Source organism: Canis lupus, chromosome 3, assembly GCF_011100685.1.
Source record: "Canis lupus familiaris isolate Mischka breed German Shepherd chromosome 3, alternate assembly UU_Cfam_GSD_1.0, whole genome shotgun sequence".
Lineage (NCBI taxonomy): Eukaryota > Metazoa > Chordata > Mammalia > Carnivora > Canidae > Canis > Canis lupus.
In genome coordinates this window covers 7,754,160-7,776,708 of record NC_049224.1, presented here as the reverse complement: position 1 = coordinate 7,776,708, position 22,549 = coordinate 7,754,160, and the positions used below count along the sequence as shown (strand labels likewise).

At 37.6% G+C, this 22,549-nt stretch overlaps 1 protein-coding gene across 1 annotated transcript in view; it reads right to left on the bottom strand.

Annotated features, from left to right (window-relative positions):
• LOC102151511 overlaps nucleotides 1-22,549 on the bottom strand; it is a 98,409-nt gene that overhangs the window by 55,748 nt on the left and 20,112 nt on the right. The window contains exons 4-5 of the mRNA XM_038532177.1: nucleotides 16,862-16,963; nucleotides 4,038-4,148 (exon numbers count right to left, since the gene is read on the bottom strand). Coding sequence (XP_038388105.1) covers nucleotides 4,038-4,148; nucleotides 16,862-16,963 — 213 coding nt within the window. The remainder of the gene's footprint in view (nucleotides 1-4,037; nucleotides 4,149-16,861; nucleotides 16,964-22,549) is intronic.

Sequence of the window (22,549 nt, the reverse complement as noted above, 5' to 3'; positions counted from 1 at the left end):
GCTTTACTAGACGTTGCCAGACTGCTCTCTGAGATCCAATAGCACAGCAAGAGTACATGGGGATTCTCATTTCCTCATATCCTCACCAAAGCTGGCGATAATCAGATTCCTATCCACCCCCCACCCTGCTGCCCCCCAGTCTGGTGGATCTAAAGTGTCATCCTGTTGTTCACTGAGTTTCTCTGCTCACCAACAAAGTTATTCTCCTAGTTTCCTGTATTGACATTATGTTTATAACTTAAAAAATGAGGTCTTTAATACATCTGAGGTCCACTTTTGTATGTGGTATAAAATATGAAGCATAACGTACGGACGTCAATCCATCCAATTTGTGGTTCTCTGTAAAAATGGTGTAGTAAAAATTTTGCCTCCTCCTCGTCGTGGTGCTACTTTTTCTTACATCAAGTTTTAATAAATATTTGAGTGTGTTTCTGAGCTTTCTAATCCACTCCATTCCACTGGTCTATTGCTGTGAGTGCCACTCTTTTTATTACTTATTATTATGGTTTTACAATATACCTTAATATCTGGTATGAAACGTTCCTTTGTCGTGGCGAGCCCCATTCATAAATGATCTAGCTACTTGTAGACAGTTATCCTTCCACATAAATCTGAGGATAAGTTTGACGAGCTACTCAAACATTTTTAATAAAATTTTATTGAAAAATTATTGAGTATTTAGATTAATTTGGGGGAATTGAGATCTTTATAAACTTCTTCCACCCATGAAGATACTATATATCTTCAGTTATTTAAGTCTTCTTTTATGTACTTTGATTGAGTCGTAAAGATTTTTTTTTATGAAGCTCTTGTGTGTTCTGGGTTGGATTAATTCTTTCCTACCTGGTGGTTTTGCTGCCATTATTAATCATATATTAGTTTCCTTTTATTTTCTTTTTGGTTATGACTGGTGTAGAAGAACACTACTGATTTTTACAAGGAAACCTCAATTTGGTCGATGTTGCTCTAATTAGTTCTAAGCGTTGGTCTATTGATTTTGTTATGATCAGATAATCTGCAAATAATAACAGCTTTATCTCTTTCCTTCCAAGACCATTGACCTTTATTTTTCTTTCTCGTGTTATTGAATAAGTCAGGACCTTAGATATCATGGTAAACAGAAGTTGTTAAAACTGCCATTATTCTTTTCAATCCCAAAAGAAATCTGCTTGAAGTTTCTCTATTAAATGTTTTGTTGTTATTGTATATACTTTACATACTTTTTACTTTTTGTGGTAAGATTTTTGGTAGATAACCTTTATCAAGTTATGAAAAGAAACTTCTATTCCTACTATTTATGGAATTTAAAATACATATACTTGTACTAAACTTTATTACTGACTTTTCTATTGAAAAAGTCATGCAATTTTTTTTTCTTTCATTCATTAACGTGATGATTTGTACCAAAATATTTTCTTAGAAAGCCATTCTTATTTAGGGATAAATCCTACTTCATTATGATGTCTTATATGTAATTTTGATAAACAGTTTTATTCAAGTAGCTACAATTTTTCTTCAGTTTTGTGCATCTATACACATGTAAAATGGACATTTTTTTTTTTATTTTTCATACTATACCTATCTCGTTCTGGAATCAAGATTATAGTAGCCTCATAAAATGAGCTGAGAAGCACCACTTTTTCCTATGTCCTGAAAAAACTCTGGAATATGGATTATTTGCTCTTAAAAGTTGGAAACACTTCATCCATAAAAGTGACTGGCATCTTGCGCTTATGAATGGAGGATGGAGTAGGGGTGGAAATGGGAGAAAAGTCAGGTGGTCTTTTTTGTTTGCTCTACAAATATCTTTATTGCAGTCTATGCCAAGTTTCTATTTATTATTGCACTAATTTTGGCACCTTAATTACTTTTGGAAAATGTCTTTACTTACCTAGTTTTCACATTTACTGTTACATAGTTGTTCAAGGTAGTATTTTATTATTTAAAATTTTTCCTCTTTTCTTTTTATTATTTTCTATTTTGTTTATCTGCATCTTTTTTGGTTTTTATTATTTCTCAATTAAGAGCTGTGTTATAATCAATGAGTGGTAGAGGTTAAGCCTGAGGAAGAAGTGATCAAGTCCTTGATCCAGCTGGGTTGTTTCCCACTGACTATGAGGAACAGGTGTTGCCAGTTGCCTGGCCTTCAGTGGTTTGGTCTTGGCTGCCCAGCACCACGCCGGGGAGAAAAGAAGCTGTCCCTCAGCGATTCCCTGCAGGAGGTGTTGAGCTGTCTTCTGCTACTGGCCGCACTTCCCATCTCCCGAACACACACAGGTATGAAATGGACTTGTTTTCCCTACAAGTCTCTGACTGTCCTTACCATAGTGTCTCAGACCGACCATCCACCTTTCTGCTTCTGAGGCATCTCCACTGCTGTGTTTGAGGGGGTTTGGCAAAGATGCAGGGAGGTTCCCTGCAGGTCAGGCTCTTCTTGGGGTAGGGAGGCCAAACCGCCCAACAAGGCACGGTGTGACCCCGGTTATAACAGCTGACAGAGCCATCCTACAAATAACCGCCAGGCCTAGCAGGAGCGAGGGTGCTGAGTTTAGCTCTTCTCTAGGATTATCATCTTTGGGAAATCGAAAAGTCCTCTGTTTAAGTTTTAGAGATGCTTTCTGCGTTCCATTAACTCACAGAGTGAGGCTGAATGGTTCAATATTACCAAGAACGTTAAGCTTCTTGGGCAAAAATAAAAGAAGACCTAAGAGTTGAAATATTCCTAAAATCAGGTTTTATTTAACTAAAAAAATTTTTTTTTGAAAAATAATTATTTGTGAGAAGGAACCTAAGGAACAGCCAGATTCAGAAGTAAGGTGTCAAATCTCCTTATTATAGGAGATGCTTCCAATTCATTGGTAAAATCGCTACCACATTATCTCGATTTCTTATCTCTGCGGCTCCTAGGATAAATATGTAGGTAGCACTTAGAGGTAGTTGCTGCACATGCTCACTGATAGTGTCCTTGGATTCCGGTGCACCCAGCACAGGACAAGTCCTACAGGGCAGCCAAAACCTCAGCTAAATTCTACATCAAAAAGGTACAGAATAACTTATCAGGAGACAAGAAATGTTAGTGATTTTCTTGTCCCGGTCTCCACTCAAGAAGGCTCTCGCTGTGCTAACCCTCAGCGTGATGGCAGCATGAGAAAGGACAAGCAAGACCTAGTGTTCAGCAAGGTACACTTAGGGCACGTGTGAATTTTTATACCCCAATTAGTCCAAGAATACATTTCAGGAGCATGGAGATATGTGTGCAGCCTTTGGGAGGCCGGGATTAGGACACCTCACCAAATAGTCCCTTGATGGAACACAGCATTTACCGGTTGTGTATTTGGAAGTCTGGCGGGGAGATAAGGATTTGTCACGTGGTGCCAAAGACAGAAATTTGTTCTACAGAGAGGAAGGCAGTTTTAACCTTTCCACAAAATCTAAGTGGGTTCAAGGGTAGGCAGGGGCATGCGTTATCATTGTTCCCTTGCGGGCTCCATCTGGGGCAGGCTTGCTTTAAAGGCAGGCCTCCAGTGGCCCGAGGAGCATCTGTAGGAGCTGAAGATTTGTGATTTCTTTCTTCCTCTCTCTCTTTTAACATTAAAACCCCCAAGGCTCTTAACATCAAAACCGATGGAAAGAAAGGAAAAGGAAAGGAAAAGGAAGAGAGGAAGGAACCAAGAGGCAAGGCAGGGAGAGAGGACAGGAGGAAGAAAGGAGGAGACGTAGTAAAGGGTTCTTGTACTGAGAAGGCCATTGCGTTGAGTTTTTCATGGCAAGGAGTTTAGGGACACATTTCTGTAAGAGAGCACATTTTTGAGGCCATTTCCTGGCTCCACGTAGCTGGCTGTGGATCCAGAAGGAACGCGGGGCAGAGACATGGTTTAGTTCCTAGGAGCTGATGAGAAGCAAGGTGCTAAGGGGAGCTTCTGGGGAGAAGTGCATTTGCACCCAGGGTGCAGGGGCCCTCCCGTGTTGGAATGCCCGGTGTAGCCAAGCTCTCTGAGACTTCGGGTGAGCTGTGAGCTGGGGGCTGGCCCACCTACCTTTCCTGGCAAGGTGCACAGCTTCTGCATGCTCCACGCTGGTGACCTCCGTGCCATTGACAGCCAGCACCACGTCTCCCATCTGGAGGCCGGCTTCCTCTGCAGCACTGTCTGTAAGTGGAGGGACAACAAGGGTCTCATTGAGGAGGGGTCCCAAATTGAGGGCCCTGCCGTTTGTCCTCTCTCTAAAAGGCTCTGTCTCTAAAGGGCCTCTCTTTCCAACTTGAGACAATTGCCTCTGTCATTAATAAGAAGCAAAATGCTATCCTCGCAGCCTCCCTTTTCATTTCCCGGACGACGCGGTTTCTTTGCACATTCAGCCGGGCGTCTGCATGGCCTCTTTGCAGTATAATAGCCAGGCTGCTCAGAAACTCAATCTATTCATCCTCCAGAAGGTTCAACTGCTAGTTCTCATTCCTTCATTGCTGCTAGGTCTCTTTGTAACCCTGAGAAAATCGCTTAACCTCAATATCTTCATCCATAAAAAGGGGGGTGGGGGCAGTGCTTCTCCGCAGGATTGTTGAGGGAACAAGTAATTGAAATACTTATGAAGTTGTGGCAAAAACAGATCTTGGAGTAGTCAGGAAAGAAAAAAAAAGAAATAAAGAGCTGCTTTCACTTTGATTGTGGAGGCTCCTTTCTGAGCCATCTCCGAAAGGAAACCAAAAATAGTCTAAGCCTTAGGATTTAGGCTTCAGAAGGTGGGGAGGATCTCTCCAGAGGCTATTTATTTTATCTCCTGGTTTCCTAGCATCTGCATTTACTGTAACATACCTAATATTCTCTAAGGGTAAGAGAGGCGTAATAAGTCATTTCAAGGTTAATTCGTTTTAGATAAGCTCTCCCCTATATTGGACCAAGATTCTTTCTGTCGTAGTTTAAATCCTTTTTTTTCTTTTTTTTTACATCAGTTTAAGCCCATTTCCTCTTTTTAAAAAATGACTTTTAATGAGTCTTATTTAAAACTTTTTTAGTTTTTGATTCCAGTATAATTAACATGCAGTATTATATTCATTTCAGGTGTACAATACAATGAATCAACAATTCTGTACATTATGCAGTACTCATCACAAGTGCACTCCTTAATCCCCATCACCTGCTTCTCTCATCCCCCCACCCCAAACCCCCACATACATACCTCCCCTCTGGTAACCAGCACTTGTTCTCTATAGAGTTAACAGTCTGTTTCTTGGTGTGTCTGTCTCTTTTCTTCCTTTGCTCACTTGCTTTCGTTTCTTAAAATTACATACATGAGTAAAATCATATGGTATTTATCTTTCTCTGACTGACTTATTCCACTTAACATTACACTCTTTATCTCCAATCATGTTATTGCAAATGCCAAGATTTCATTCTTTTTTATGGCTGAATAATGTTTCATTTCATATATATATATATATATATATGAATATGAATATATATATATTCTTTATCCATTCATCTATCAATGCACACTTGTGCTGCTTCCATATCTTGGCTATTGTAAGTAATGGTGCACATAAGGGTGCATATATCTCTTCATATTAGGGTTTTTGTATTCTTTGGGTAAATACCCAGTTGTGCGATTACTGGGTCAAAAGGTAGTTCTATTTCTAACTTTTTGGGGCACCTCCGTACTGTTTTCCATGGCGACTGCACCAGTTTGCATTCCCACCAACAGCACAAGAGGGTTCCTTTTTCCTCCACGCCCTCATCAACACTTGTTGTTTCTTGTGTTTTTTATTTTAGCCATTTTGACGGGTGTGAAGTGACCTCTCATGGTAGTTTTGATTTGTATTTCCCTGGTGATGAGTGAGGTTGAGCATCTTTTCATATGTCCGTTGGCCATCTGGATGTCTTCTTTGGAAAAATGTCTGTTCATATCTTCTGCTTATTTTTAAATTGGATTATTTGTTTTTGGTGTTGAGTTGTATCAGTTCTTCATATATTTTGGATACTAACCCTTTATCAGATATGTCATTTGCAAATATCTTCTCCCATCAGTAGGTTCCTTTTAGTTTTGTTGATTGTTTCCTTTGCTGTGCAGAAGCTTTTTATTTTGATGCAATCCCAATAGTTTGTTTTTGCTTTTATTTTCCTTGCCTCAGGAGACCTACCTAGAAAAATGTTGCTCTGATAGAGAAATTACTGCCTGTGCTCTCTTCTAGGCCTTTAATGGTTTCAAGTCTCACATTTAAGTCTTTAATCCAGTTTGAGTTTATTTTTGTATATGGTATAAGAAAATGGTCCAGTTTTTCTTTTTTATGTAGTTGTCCAGTGTTCCCAGCACCATTTATTGAAGAGACTATCTTTTTCCCATTTCATATTTTTGCCCAGAAGAAAAAGGAGTAAAAGGCAAACTGATAGGGAAGAAGTATTTTTTCTCTATATAGAAAAACTTAAAGATTCCCCCAGAAAGCTACTAGAAGTGATAAATGAATTTAGTAAAATAGCAAGATACAAAATCAAAGTACAGAAATATGCTGCACTTCTATACACCAATAATGATGCAGCAGAAAGAGAAATTAAGGAAACAATTCTATTTAAAGTTACACCAAAATAATAAATAATAAAATAACTGGGAATAAGCTTGACCAAATAAAACTATAAAACACTGATAAAGAAATTGAAAATGACACAAAGAAATAGAAAGACATTCCATGCTCATGGATTAGAAGAACAGAGATTGTTAAAATGTCTATATTACCCAAAGCAATCTACACATTTAATGCAATTCCTATTAAAATACCAACAGCATTTTTTACAGAGCTAGAACAAGCAACCCTAAAATTTGTATGGAACCACCAGAGACCCCAAATAGCCAAAGTAATGTTGAAAAATAAAAATAAGACTGGAGGTATCACAATTCCAGACTTCAAGTAATAGTACAAAGCTTGCAGTAATCAGAACAGTATAGTACTGGCACAGAGATAGACACATAGATCAATAGAATAGAATAGAGAGCCCAAAAATTAACCTACAATTTTATGGGAAATTAATTTTTTACAAAGGAAGAAGTAATAAGCAGTGGGAAAAAGTCTCTTCAACAAATGGTGTTGGGAGCACTGGACAGCTACATGTGAAAGAATGAAACTGGACCACTTTCTTACACTACATACAAAAATAAACTCAGAATGAAGTAAGTACCTAAATGTGAGATCTGGAACCATAAAAATCCTAGAAGAAATACTAGGTAGCAATTTCTTTGACATCGGCTATAGCAACATTTTCCATTTCTTCTTTCTTAGACCTTAGCGCTGGGTTCATGTTCATGGACTTGCAGAGCATTATGCAGCAATATTAGGCTGTCATTACCTAAAGTATCCTCAGAGACTTTAAATCTTAAAGTATGACTCAGTTGGTGAGGTAACATGACTTTGAATATTTTTAGCAATGACTATGGTTTGTTTAAGTCTGTTTATAATAGTATGGGAGGTCTTCTGTGCTTGAATAAGCAATGGCCAATCAATGTAGGAAGGTTAAGCAAAAAGTAATAAGTGATATAGCCTTCACTTACATAATAGCATCCTTAAGATAAATTAAAGTCTCTTGGTGTGGTTGACCATTTGAATAATTCTTTTCCATAGTCTTAAAGGGCTCAAAGGACTTGCTCATGGGAATGCCTTCTGAATTGAATTCCAAAATGACAATATATGTCCAGAAACAACTTCTTACCAATTTTTGTACTCTGTGTAATCACATATGATGTCTTATCTATAGTAGTTTTCCAATAAATACATAGTGAATGAACAAATGGATGACCTAAAATTATATTTTCAAGAAACTTAGAATTACTGGGGAAAATATATGCACGATCAAAAAGAAAAATAACTTTGTAATATGGTAGTGGCAAGTGTAAAATAAATGAAAAGGTAATAGGTATTATGAAACTTCAGAAAAGGGAATTCTCACTCCCATCAGAGTAGTTAAGAAAGACTTTCCAAAGGAAGTGGAATTTTGTCTGACCTTGATGAATAAATAGATTCTCCTTAATGTAAAGTAATGAAGAATACATGGTGATGTAGACTGCTGGGTGTTCACAAACCCAAATCCTTTTCTGTCTGGGATCACAGTTGGACAGCTTTCCTTGGGCTCTCTTGCAACTGGGTAGGCAATGTGATTGAGTTCTGGCCATTGGAATATGGACAGAAATGGTGTGTGTCACTGTCAGGCCTGGCCTATAAAAACAGACCACCCTTCATATTCTTTTCCCATATACCTACCAGATGCAGATGCCTTCAAGAACAAATAAGCTTAGATCTTGAAATATTACATGGGGGCAAACCTACCCTCCAACCAAGAACATCCACACTGGATAGTTCACGTGAGAGACTAATGAGACTTTATCTTAAGCCATTAATCATTTTTGTTGCCAAAGCTAGTATAACCTCAAACAGTCAGTGATCCGTGAAGGAGAAGTCTTCTGAGCAAAAGTATACGAGCAGAATGTTTTAAGACATGCCAAAAACTTAGTGACTCAGGCAATTAGAGCAGAGGTTGTGGGTGAGTAGGAGCAGTGTGGTGGGTAAGGTTGGAAAGGTAGCCCGTATGTAAAGGATCTTGAGTTTAAAGATGAATTTGTACTTGATATTTTAGCAACAGAGATCCATTAAAAGTTTATGAGCAGAAAATAGATATGCGGTAGTTTTTAGAAGATTCATTTAATATGTGGAAAGATTAAGATAAGCAGATCAGCGAGGATAGTATTATTATAAGAATTAAAACAAGCCTGCAATATGACTCTGGAAACAAGAACTGGAAATGAATGGAAGGCGTTACATGCTGTTATTTATTTAGGTATTTCCAATGCCTAATAATCTTTGGCACGTGGTAGGGGCTTTAAAAAATTTGGCTAAATGTATGTAGGTCTTTTTTTTTTTTTGATATACCGAAATAACCATTGAAAATATTCATTGAGCTGGTGGAAAAGTAACTTTGACAATGAGATATGAGAAGGGCCTGAGAAATTGATTTAGAATTTATAAACAAAGGGACAGGTATAAGGAGAAAAATAAAGAAAACTAAGGACAAAATCTTGAAGAATAAAGAAGAGCCAAAGAAGAACATAGAGAAGGTGCAAGTAGATCCTAGAGAACATGGAAGTAAAAGATAAATAAAAGCAAGAGAAGATTTTCAAGATGGAGAGAATGGTTAACAGTTCTATCGTGGCAGCACAAAAATAACCACCACAATAACAGTTTAATTCCTACTCTATTTGAGAAGTCTAGAATAAGGATTGAGGAAAAATGACTAAATTTGAAGATAGGAAAGTAAATGATAATCACATAATTTTAAGGGGTATGATGGAAGGGAGAGATGATGTTTAAGCTCTTTGTGCTCATGGATACATGCTACATGATTGACTAGATAGAGTCATAAACTGCTATAATCAAAGGTGTGAGAGTTTAATAAAAGGTCTTCTCTCCCAGGTAAAAATTATTTTACTAAAAAAAATTATTTTACTTAAATGATCCATCAATGTGGAAATAATTCATTTTTTAGCAAGTTTATTTAAAGCGTAAAAATAAATGGTCTTTCGTATATTCATGGAGTTGTGCAGTCATCACCACAATCTAATTTTAGATCATTTTTGTCACCCCAGAAACTCTATAACCATTGCAGTCACTCTATTTCCCCCAACCTCTCAGCTCTATGTCACCACTAATCTATGGGCCTCCATGGCCTTCCTATTGAGGACATTTCTTGTAAGTGCAATTATGCAATATTTACTCTTCTGTGTTTTGTGTCATTGACTTGGCAACATATTTTCAAGATTCATCCAAATTGTATCAGGCACTATATTCCTTTTAGTTGATGAATAAATGTTTTTATTGTAAGGGCCTAGCACATTTTGTTTATCTGTTCATCAGTGGGTGGGAATTTGCATTGTTTTCACTTTTTGGATAAATAATGCTGCCAAGAGAATTTGTGCGCAAGCATTTTGTTTGTGGACTTATGTTTTCATTTGTCTTAGGTATGTACCTAGGAGTGGAATTGCTGGGTCAACTGGTCACTCTGTGTTTAACATTTTGGGGAATGAACAGACTGCTTTCCAAAGTAGCTATGTCCTCTTACATTCCTATCAGCATTGTATGAGCATTCTGGATTTCTCCACATTCTTGCCAAGACTGGTCATTCTTGACTTTTTGATGATAGTCATCCTAGTGGGTGTGTAGTGATATTTCACCGTGGCTTTCTTTTGCATTTTCCTGTTGACTACTTATATTGAATGTGTGTGTGTGTGTGTGTGTGTGTGTGTGCGCGCGCGCGCGCGTGCCCGCACGCACTTATTGGCTATTTCTTTATCCTCTTTGGAGAAATCTCTACTCAAATCCTTTGCACTTTTTAAGATTGTGTTATTTATCTTTGTATTATTTTGAGAGTGAAAATGATACTTGTTTGTAGAAAATTATTTCTGCAGTGTAACCCTTCTTGACAGCTCATTGGATTGCTTTTAGCTATAATTATAGATTGCATTGACTATGTTACTCTGTTTTACAATGCGACCCACAAATTTTCCCTTTATTAATTATGGTGAGAGTTTGAGGCAGTATGACTTCTTTTTTTTTTTTTTTTTTTTTTTTTATTTATTTATGATAGTCACAGAGAGAGAGAGAGAGAGAGGCAGAGACACAGGCAGAGGGAGAAGCAGGCTCCATGCACCGGGAGCCCGATGTGGGATTCGATCCCGGGTCTCCAGGATCGTGCCCTGGGCCAAAGGCAGGCGCCAAACCACTGCGCCACCCAGGGATCCCGAGGCAGTATGACTTCTTGAAGGAGGGAGATATTTCAAGGTGACCATGTAATATCCCACACAGTGGATAGTCCTACTTGAGGCGATTCTTGGGAGCAGTTGGAAGTATTTACGTCCTGCGTGGCACTGGAAGGATTGAGGTGGTAGGAAAACAAGACCAGGGTTTTTGTAAGTTTGTTTCCCTAACAGGATACTTGACTGCATAGTTTTATGTTTATTATAAAGAGTTAAATGCTGAGCTCCTCCATCCTTTGATGCATTTTTACATATAATGCAGAAACCGAAAAACTTATAATTAAAATGGGGGCTTGTCCCTTCATTTAAAAAAGAATTGTACTATAACAGTAGTATTTTAAATTCGAGAACTTCCAGAAAGATGGGCCTGTCCATAATTTCCTCTATGGTTTATCCATCCCTAAATGTATAGTTTTCTTTTCAAGTTTGCTTGGTATCAAAGTTGGAACATCTGTTTCTTTTGTTTATGCCAACAGATCTCATAAGCATTTAGGCTTTCATAGAAAATGTTCATGCAAATGCCAGCCGGGTGTGGGCAATTAGTTATGTAAGCTACAAGCAAACTCCCTCTCTGTATAGTTATGGATAATCATTTCCATCCCACCTACAGGTCTCCCTGCTTTATCTTTTTATCTTCAGTGTGTAATTAAGCCTCTCTAGTGCATCCAGAACAATGTTTTGTGGTGTGAATGAGATTTTCAGAAGTGCTGAAAATACGTGTAATTTTAAAGTCCCTCAACCCCTCATTTAGCAGATTTGACTAGACAATGGATTTCAGAGGTTGCTCTTCAGCATTGAGGAATACATTTTAAAAAAAGAGAAGTAGACTCAGCAGCTACATGAATCCCTGCCAGGGCAGCACTTTCTGATGTTGAATAAAATCCTAGGTTAACTATGTATTGTACCATTTCTGCTACAGCAGGGATCCTTCAGCTTTTCCTATTACAAAACCTAGGGCCCCCTAAATACAAAGTCACTTGCAATGCAAACATTCTGATTTGTTTCCCATTTGAATGGATGAGATACAGTTAACTATCTCATTTGAACAGTTACAAAGGTATCAGAAAATAAAGAAATCGTAACAGTTTATTAAACTGCATTTCCTTATTTTATCTAGAAAGACAGTCATGAACAACGTTTTGGATATTTTGCAAAAATCGGACTAAACTTATCAAGTCAGACCTGTTTGATTTTTAAAGCGTGGTCATTTTTATTTTCCTTCTGAGTTCTATTTCTTCATTTAACATTAATCTTGTGAAGGCAGAGGTAGAAAGAAGAGAGTAGGGACAGGGAAAGAGGGAAGGGGAGAGAGAAAATGGAGAGAAAGATGAGGACAAATAGATTGGGAAGGTGGGAAACATCCAATAGGTTCCCCATGAATAAACATTTATTTTCTTAAGGACAAATGCCTTTTAAAAACATAGTAAAAACTCAGAAACCACTTTATGATAAAAAGTTGCCTATTCTTTGTGTCTATATAGAAATAATTAAGCCCACAATTGTTTTTGTCGTTGTTTCTTTTGTTAATTTGAAGGGCACTAAGGGGTCAAGCAAGGTTGACACAGGCAAAATTTGCCATTTTTATCTTTTGTCACCTGAGTTCCTCTTCTGCTCTTCTCCCCACTTGCTTGGGGTCTCCCCTTCTACACCCAAATTCCACCAACATTTGGGTAAAACCCCTCTCTTCCCCAATCATTAAGGGATTTATTTGCTAAATAATCATTTATATGTTTGAATAACTGGTTAAACTTTAATTGAAAAAACTGAAATATGACTTCCATTGAAATTCATTTGTATCAAAGTAAAAAAGTATAAAATATACCCTTGCATTTGCACTTTTAATATCTAATTATAGACTAAACAAGTTTTTTTTTTCCCCAGATGAAAGAATTTTCAGTTTAATTACTTGGCCCTTTGCTTTCCTATAAATATGTTAGAATATCATTGAATTTTTTTTTTTTTTTTTTTTTTTTTTTACTGATAAAACGAAGTCAAAAACAAAGGCAGCTATGCTTACTAGAATTTTAGTTAGGATTCCATGTAATCTGTTTTAGAAAGAATTGACATCATTCAATATTAAGGCTTAAAAATGATACATATGTCTTTCCTGCTGTTAATTTAGGTGTTCCTCAATTTCTTTCTATATTTTATTATTTTCTTTTTTTTTTTAATTTTTATTTATTCATGATAGGCACACAGTGAGAGAGAGAGAGGCAGAGACACAGGCAGAGGGAGAAGCAGGCTCCATGCACCGGGAGCCCGACGTGGGATTCGATCCCGGGTCTCCAGGATCGCGTCCTGGGCCAAAGGCAGGCGCCAAACCACTGCACCACCCAGGGATCCCTATTTTATTATTTTCAAAGTAGTATTCATTATACCTTCATTAGAATTATTCCTATCGATAGGCTTTTATTTTCTCTCTCTCTTTCTAAGGCTTTCCATTCCTACCTTCTCTGGAGGTCTTAGAGCTACACTGCCCAGAAGTGCCTTCACCTGCCACACTTTGATAGTCTTACGTCACACTGAGGTTACACTCTCACTAGGAAGTCACCCGTGCCAGCCAGTGACTGAATTTGGTGGGTGTCCTGCCACCAGGCTCTTTCTGGCCAATGCAGGATTTCTCTAATGAACACTCTTTACTCTGGGGCTTCCTGTCCACCTGTCTCAGAATTTTTCAGAGCTATGCTGCAGTTTGAGGTTCTAACTATGCAGTCATGATTCCTTCTCTGTCTCCCTTCACAAGTGCCAGACCTCCACTGTGGGGCCTTCAGAAGGTTTTTCTGCCCATTTATGCTCTTTTGTCTGTCATAGTGATTTCCTTCAGTCTTTTACACATCTGTTTTCATATTCATGACTTATTTCTCACACAACAGGAAGTCCTTTTATTACCTTAGAGAAATTTGCATCAATTCCCTACTTACTGATGTTTCTGTAAGCCATGAGAAAGTGGGAAAATTGACCTTCAATTGGAAAAGAAGGAAAGGAGGAACAGATAAAAAAAAAAAAATTGAGTACATTTGAAAGGGCCAGGGTGAGATTTCTGATGAATGGAGAATAGAGATGAGAAATCTTGAAGAAGATAATCCAGGCCTGCAAGTTTGAAGAAGGTTCAGGAAGAGGAGAGAAATTTTAAATTGGATAAAAATGCTCAAACTTTGATTATCAATACACTAGACCAACCTGTTGTTCTGTGATTTTTGTATGGACTTTTAATGACAAAACAACAGTACTGTTTATTGTCTAAGAGAGACTACAAAAATTGAGATCCATCCCAGAACTCCCCCAGAGCGGCGAAGAATGGGTCTATAATGAAGCTTAATGGAGAAAAAGCTATTTTATGTCAGACATTGAATCCTGCTCAACTGTAAAAGGTATTTGAGATAATGTCAGTTCAACTGTGTAACTAAGAGGAGTTGATGCGATTTTTAAGGTATTGAATGTTTTTTCTTAACAGTTGAGAATGAATTAGGTCAACTCAAGTCATGAAACATTCAAAGGCAATTCTTTGATAAGAATAATAGGATTTTTAAAGAATGTGACTAGATGGAAATAATAAATCAAGAAAAGAAAGAATACCACCTTCGTGTGCACTATGCAACGTTTGTTGGTTTGTGTGACTTGTTTATCACTCGGTGGGTGCAGAGTGTCATGGTGTCAGTATGGCTTGAGGCTGAGTGGTTGTAGAGTTCCTTGAGGTTCCTCTCACATCTTTTCCATCTCTTCTCCAGTATGTGATGGGCTGGGTTAGGCAAAGCAGCATTGTTCCACTCTCAAGTCCAGGGCTCACCCTGGTTTCCTAGCAACTCAGGCAGGCTATCCTCTTGCATTTGGCTTAAGTGAAACAGTTCACAGTGTTCCCTAGGGGACCCAGAAACCCGAGGACATTTGAGGGTTGAAGCCCATCCCTTCTGTCTTTATGACTCTGGTGTGCCACGAGAAGGCTGGAACTGCTGAAATCATTTTGAATCCAAATGGGAAGCTTGTAACACCAAGGAAATTGGGGTCAAAGAATTCATACCTTTGATGAAATTGAGCTACAGAAACAAATCAAACACCTGCGCTGTCTCAGAACCTTCAACTTTTGTGAGTCCATAAACTCCCTTCGTGACTTAAACCATTATCAGTCAGATTTCTTACTAGTTGCAACAGAGGGTCCTAACTGATAGAAGTCACAGGGAAAGAACTCTGTTTCCGGGGATAGAAATTCTTAGATCCGAATCCTGCAGTTGTCATGATGTAGTTGATTAACTTTAGGCCAGTTGCTCAACTAGTTTAAGCCTTAATATATTTTTCATCTGCGGGATCCCTGGGTGGCGCAGCGGTTTGGCGCCTGCCTTTGGCCCAGGGCGCGATCCTGGGGACCCGGGATCGAATCCCACGTCGGGCTCCCGGTGCGTGGAGCCTGCTTCTCCCTCTGCCTGTGTCTCTGCCTCTCTCTCTCTCTCTGTATGACTATCATAAATAAATAAAAATTATAAAAAAATATATATATATATTTTTCATCTGCTAAATGGAAGTGATCATGTCACGTTTCAAGTTCTGTTGCATTGATTACATGGGAGGACATATATCAAGTGCCCTGCTCATAATAGGTACCCAATGAATATGATAGCTTTTATATTTAAAGTAAATTTAATTTCCATTGTGATATTATAAATAAGTAAATTTCCTTTTTTGAAAACATCAATTAATGTGTAATAGACATCCAAACTACTTAGAACTGTTAGTTCCCTCTTTCTTAAAGAAGACAAATCCTCTGTGTTACACAGAATCTATGCCATGGATCACCTGGTAACTTGTACAAAGAACTTTCCATAGGAAGGGTTCTAAAACTATAAAACTTCCTTGTTGCATGAGGAATATCTCACTTACTACTTAGATACTCAATATTTCTTTCCTTTTATCCCATGCACTGAGAATTCATTGGAAAATTCTGTTCATACAAAGAATATGTGATGGTCTGACCCACTGTTTCCCACCGGTATCACCCAGGACCGTGGAATGCTGGACTAGGAGGCAACAATTTCATGAGCTCAGCTGTCACTCCTCTGGCCTTTCCCAGAGCTGAGTGGTCATCCACTTTTTAACAGATCTGAGAACACATTCCCAGCGGAATCACAGAGCATACAGTGGAAGGAACACCTGAATGCTGACAAGCAAAGGAAAATGAAATGTGACCTCGGGTGATAATGGCCCAGGGAAGGAATTATGGCACAAGGGCAGAGCAGGAAGGGTTGTAATACTGCTGGGTGGTACTCCTCCCTTCCTCTCTGCCCTATGCTCCCCAGCTTTTATCCCTAAGGTTCTCATAGTCATTCAACAAGTATTTTGGGGCATCTCCTCTATTGCCTTTAAGACACTGCACAAAGTAGTGAGGATAAAATGGTGGATGAAATAAAGTTTCTGACCTTGGTGAATTCACAGTCCAGATGGGGACGATAATGTAATTCAGAGACACCCCCTCCCCCTTCTCGGCCCTGGGCCTCTTCTAATGCAGCATGCTGGGTGTAGATAATCTTTATCTTATAGTCCTGCCAATCTTAGTCTTCTGGCTCCATTTTTTTCATAGGCTTGACCTCAGATGATTCTTCCATTATATAGGTCAGGGAGTAAAGGATCTAATGTTGATGAGGTATTTATGAATTTCTAATTGGCTTATTAGGAAATAAAGAAATCTGAGAGGCTGTAAGGAAAATAATTTGGGGGTAATGGAACTCCTCCCAGGAACTATTAGATACAAACAGATTGGCGATTGCCAATTCCTAAGACCCTTCCTACCTGCAGAGCCCTGTAACCCTGTTTCCACAGGTACAGGTAGGGCTCTTTGTAGGGAGACCGAGGCCCGATGGCTACCAGGGGAGCGTGTTCCATCAGGAAAGCATGGTCTTTTAAAAAGTATTTGATCGTGATGTGGGCTCTTTGAATCACCACGAGTTTTGATAAACTGAGATTTAGAAATTGCTTCTATTGCATGTGTGTGCTTTATGGGATATATCAAAGGCTATTTATCATGTTGTGTGAGGTTTGAGACATTCGTTCTGCTCTGAATGCAAGCTGCTATAGCGAGGCAACTTACTAGCATCCACTTCGGTGACCACGATTGGCTTGGAGAATTCAATTCGGAATCCCCAGGGATAATCACCGGTTCCTTTGAACAGCTTCACGGTTCGCTCTCGAACTGAAGGAGAAGCAAAGAGGGCATTCTTTTGAGTTACTCTTTAGATACCACAAATATGGTCATAACAGTAGATAGCATTTATTGCTGGTTTATGACATGCCAGACCTAATAAAAATGTTCTAACCACTTATTAGTATTATCCAATTTAATCTTTATATCAGCCTGTTATTCTTTTTTTGGAGAGGAGGAAACTGAGGCACAGTGAGCTGTTTTTCGGTTTGTTTTGTCTTGTTTTTGCTTTTGTTTGAGAGAGAGAGTGGGGGAAGGAGCAAAAGGAGGGGTAGAGAGAGAATCTTAAGCAGGTTCCACACTCAGGGCTTTATCTCACGACCCTGAGATCATGACCTGAGCTGAAATCAAGGGTTGGATGCTTAACTGACTGAGCCACCCAGGTGCCCCCAGACAACGAGAGGTTCAACAACTTGCCTGGGTCATATGGTGAGTAAGGGGCAGTGCTCACCACCCCACGGCCGCATGACTCCCGAAAGGCAGCTCAGCCTTACAGGTCTGAGTCACTCAGGTGCAATGTCCTAACAATAGGACTGGTGTTGCAAAGTTATACATGGAAATAAGAAAACAGAATCCTCAGCTGTACATTTAAGTCTTACAGGAACCCAAAAAAGCCTGAATAACTGAGTTTCTCAGAAAAAGCAGGAACTGCTGGGAGGACCTTGCAGGTATTGTAAGTGTAAGATTGCGTCGTACTGAAGGTGGGGAGTTCACAGTAAGAATTTATGGATTTTTACATTAGTCTAATGATCTTTAATTGATGTAGCCTTGCTATTTCTCAGTCTGATTTTCTATACATCTGCTCCATTTCTCCTCCTGCTACCTTCACAGCCTCTTATCTATATAAATGTGTGTAGATCTATGTGTGTGTGTGTGTGTGTGTGTGTGTGTGTGTGTGTGTTTCTTCATAGCTTCTGCTCACTAATGAGTTTGGCTTATTTATAACTTCTGCTCACTCATGGACCCTCTTGACTTTTCTCTACCTCAAGATATTTTAACTTCTGTGCTCAGTACCATAAGGGCATCTTCCCACATCAAATTTGTGAAAGTGAGAATCTCACAGGTTGAAAACATCTCTGCTCATAACTCTATGGGCTGTTACTCTTCAGTGGTGACAAAAGGACAGGATTGTAAGGCTGCAAATATGTCTCTGCAGGTCTGTTCCTTTTATAGCAGGTCAGTTTACATAACAGGAGATGTGGACATTGTAAGCATTTTGTCTTTTACTGTATATGGACATTTTGTTTTTTATTTAGAAGAAAAGTTATGCCTAAGTCATGTTAGAATATAAAACTGAAATAAAACATCTGAAGGGATTATGTGATCTCAGATGGATCCATTTTTTTAAATAAGTGTTGACAAAGTTATCCAATGAAGAATGATAAACAAAAAGCTTCAAAATACTGAGTGTTGGGTTGTATTTATGGTCAGGTTCACCAGAGAGAATCATTACCTTAATACTGGAAAAATTAATCTGCCCCCAACAATTACACTTTATGATGGTATACTTAATTGGGTGAGTTTTCTTTTCTATATGTTAATATCTAAAAAATGATAAAGAATAAATCATAATAAAGAATAATTAATGATAAACTCCCTGAGCTCCATAAGTGAATTATTAGTAAGAGGCCTATTGTTAAGTCTCTGGGGGGAAAAGTCAGGTAATTAATTATAAAACAAGAATGCTTGTCTATTAATAAGGACAGGGCAAATTCACACCATAAAACATAATTTAATAGAATCCCTTTATATTAAAAAAATAGGAGAATTTACGGGTAATTTATTTTTCTGCTTCTTTCCAACCCTTCTTTGATATTTCTGTATTTCAATTCTCATGTCTCAGAGAGTTTTAGATCTTCCTCTGGACTGGAGATCAAGGACATTTCTTCATTGAAGGTTGCATCCTCTTTAGATCCATATTCAAAGGCTGTTATGGAATGCCTAATGTAGGCAAATTATGGATAGAATTAGAAGCAATTGAGAGGTCAAAGGAACTCTTAAGAATTTAAAATGATTGACTCCACAATTATATTTTGAGTAGGAAAAAAAACCCCACTCCAAATTTCCATTTGATGAGGAATCTCTTCCTGGCCGTCCCTGACCTTTGAAGATACTATTATTATTAATTTACATTACAGTTTAAAGATTTCTAATTACAGAGTTTGTAAGAAGATTTGCCATTACTTTATTAAATTTTCTCTCAGCTATTCTGAGGTAAATTAGTGGGGTTTTCTAAAATTAAATTTCCTATAAGAAGTGACAAATACAGTAATAAGTTAGGCAATATATCCACATGTTCTTGCATGTGACCTCCTGCTTGGTCAGTCAGCTAGGGAGCAAAAATATTGCTAAAAACAAGGAAATAAGCGTCTCTGTCTTTAGTGATCCATTATAACGTAATAGTAGAAGTTATTCATTCACAAACATTTACTAGGTATCTACTGTTTGTCCAGGTGTTTTCCTTTGTGTTACGATTGTAATGGTAAAGATGGGCAAGAGACTTTTTCTCATGAACTTTTCATGCCAGACCCTGGCTGCCAAAGTTGGCAACCATTTAAAGAGAAGGATAGGCTCTTCATGTACATTCCTGAAGGAATGTTTATCTTTCCAATTTGTCTGAAGAAAATACACTGTTTTACTGCTGTTGAGAACAGTATGGGGAAAACATGGCAAAGTAGCCAGGAAGGTACTAGTGTAACCCAATCCTAAAGCTCTTTCCTCTGCTCTGCTCTATGCTCCTGGGAAGATTTCCATCCTTTTGTTAATCTCCTTTTGGCCGTCATTTTATATCACTGTTTTGATTGTCATTGACTGGATCTCAGTATAATTTAAGGGACAGAAATAAGAAATTCAAGGACACGGAAATGGATATTTTCACAATCTGCAACAGGCTGGTAGCCAATCAGGGCAGAAAGAAGATCAGAAATCCTATTTCTGACCTCGGTAGAAATCATTTCTAACATCTCATGTCAAAATGTTTTGCTCCCTCTAGGTTACTCTCTTGATACTGTCTTCTGCTTTTGACAGATTGATTACCCAACAGATATTTGTTTAATGGAATATATTTATTGTGTTGATTCAAATCAAATCATGTTCGTTGTTTTGTTTTCATATTCCATGAGACTGTTAAGATAGCTAATGCTTTCAAGGCTGCAGTGATAGTGCTTTTTTTTTCTTTCTTCTTCGTTCAGGCAAATTGAATGTCAACAATGTATGTGAAAGTATAAACAATTCCATGAAGTCTTTAAATGGTGAACTCAACTGTAGCATTCTCCTGTGGAGAGGAGACAATCAAAATATGTTGCAATATGTTCCTCTCTCATCCTCAAGACAGTTTTCTCATATTTTAAGATTTACAGGCCTGGTTTCCTCTGCCACTGTCTGGTAGATAATCTATGAGTGCCACACAGCTGCTGAAAAGCCACAAATGAATGTCATTGTCTTTTCAGAGGCTTTGTGGGCACATCTTCAAGTAATTTTTCCCCTCAAATAACACACTTCCTTGGAATCATCTTGTTAGATGTAAAAGTTCAAAGGAAGGGTAAATATTTCCATAAAAATAAGACCATTCACATATTAAAAATACCCTAAAACTTTTTTGTTGCTCCTTCAATATGCTTTTTTTGTTTTTTAATTTAGAGAGGGGGGGGGGGGGGAGAGAACACAAGCACAAGGGGCAGAGGGAGAGAAAGAGAGAATCCTAAGTAGGTTCGATATTCAGTGCAGAGCCTGACATGGGGCTTGATCCCAGGACCCTGAGATCATGACCTGAGCCCAGACTAAGAGTTGGATGCTTAACTGACTGAGACACCCAGGAGCCCCTCAATATACTTCTAGAGTGATGCAAACCTTTATCTATTTCTTCCATTTATAGAAGGGCTCTTTTAGGGGATTAAGATTGATTTTTTTTAAGTGTAAAATTTGTTCTCATGAAATACATGCTGGTAGATATAAATTAGTATGTCAGTATCTTAAAATGCCATTAGGTTGATATTTTTCAGTTAAAAAATTATTCATTTGTCTCCAGCTCACCTTTCCTCTCAATCTCCGTTTTCTTCCATTGATCTCTCAATATCATGTAGTTAAGAACATCAGCATCTGCTAACGCTTTCAAGTCTTGGTAACAGTAAGAAAGAACAACTGCTACATTCTTGAACTACATTTATTAAGTTTCATTTTAATAAATAGTATTATGAAACTCACTTGCAGCATTTAAGCATTTTGTTTTTCTTATGTGTGATATATATATATATATATATTACATGGGAATGCACATCATATGTATATATCCACACATAAGGGAAATTTTTGGCAAACTTGAACACATTTTTTTAACCAAAGTGAATAATAGTGAATCAATCAAATGCTTTATTTCTTGATGACCATAAGCAGTTGCGGAAATGGCAAGAATGTGCTTTTTTTACAGGTATCATATATCATGTGTTAGCCAAGATATTGTGGGGGAGTAATTGTATTTTATTCATCTTATGTTTTCATACCTGCCTGCCATAAACAAATTGGCAATAAATACTCATAAATTTACTAAGTATCAAGTAATAGCAATTGTTTAGAATTCATAGAGAATATATATGAGTACATACAAACGTGAATAGATATTTAACATTCATCCAAAGTTCTCATGATAATTAAGAAAAACAGGAGTGAGAGAAATAGTCAAGATAGATAGAAATTGCTAATTATACTGATCACATATATAATTTCATTTCATTTTTTATAAGCACCATAAGACAGAGAGATAATAACAATAAATGATTTTTCAAAGGTCATGTAGTTGCCAAATTTCTGAGTAGTACTGAAATCTGGGACTTTTTATTCATTCATTCATTCATTCATTCATTCATTCAACAAATACATATTCGCTTCCTATGATGAGGCACGCAGTGTCCTAGGTGCTTGAAATACACCAGAGAACAAATAGAAATCTGAACATCCCAAATTGTACTTTCAGTCAGGTGGTCTTTCTCTATACTATTCTATTACTCAAATAAAAGTTAAATATACAAATAATTTAAAACATTTATTCCTAAATCCTCATCATTTCTTTTAATTTTCAAAAATTCCAATCTGAATTCTTTGAATTTTTAGATTTAGAGTGTTATACTTACTTTCCAATGAATTTTAGATTTAGAGTCTTATACTTACTTTCCAATGAATGGTTAAGCTAATTATGATATGAATATAAATAAATATTCTAAATTCACAAAATATTGTATTATTTTATGCATGTACATAGGAACTCATTTCAATTTACCACTTTGCCTGTACTGAAAATAATAAGTACATCTTTGTAAAATCTGTTACTTCTCACTGTGTATCTTTAACAACTTCCACTAGTGCCTGAACCACAGTAGACATGATATTTGTTAAATGTATGATTGTATAGTTAATTTAAAACCTTATTTGCACCCCAAATCTTTGCTTGCTCAAGTTAAATTGTTAAGTATTCATCAAGGTCATTTATATCAATAAACCATAAGTTTAAAAAACCTCTATACCTTAAATTTTACAGCAAAGATTGCATGAAATAATTTCACATGCTAAAACTTGTAATTCAGG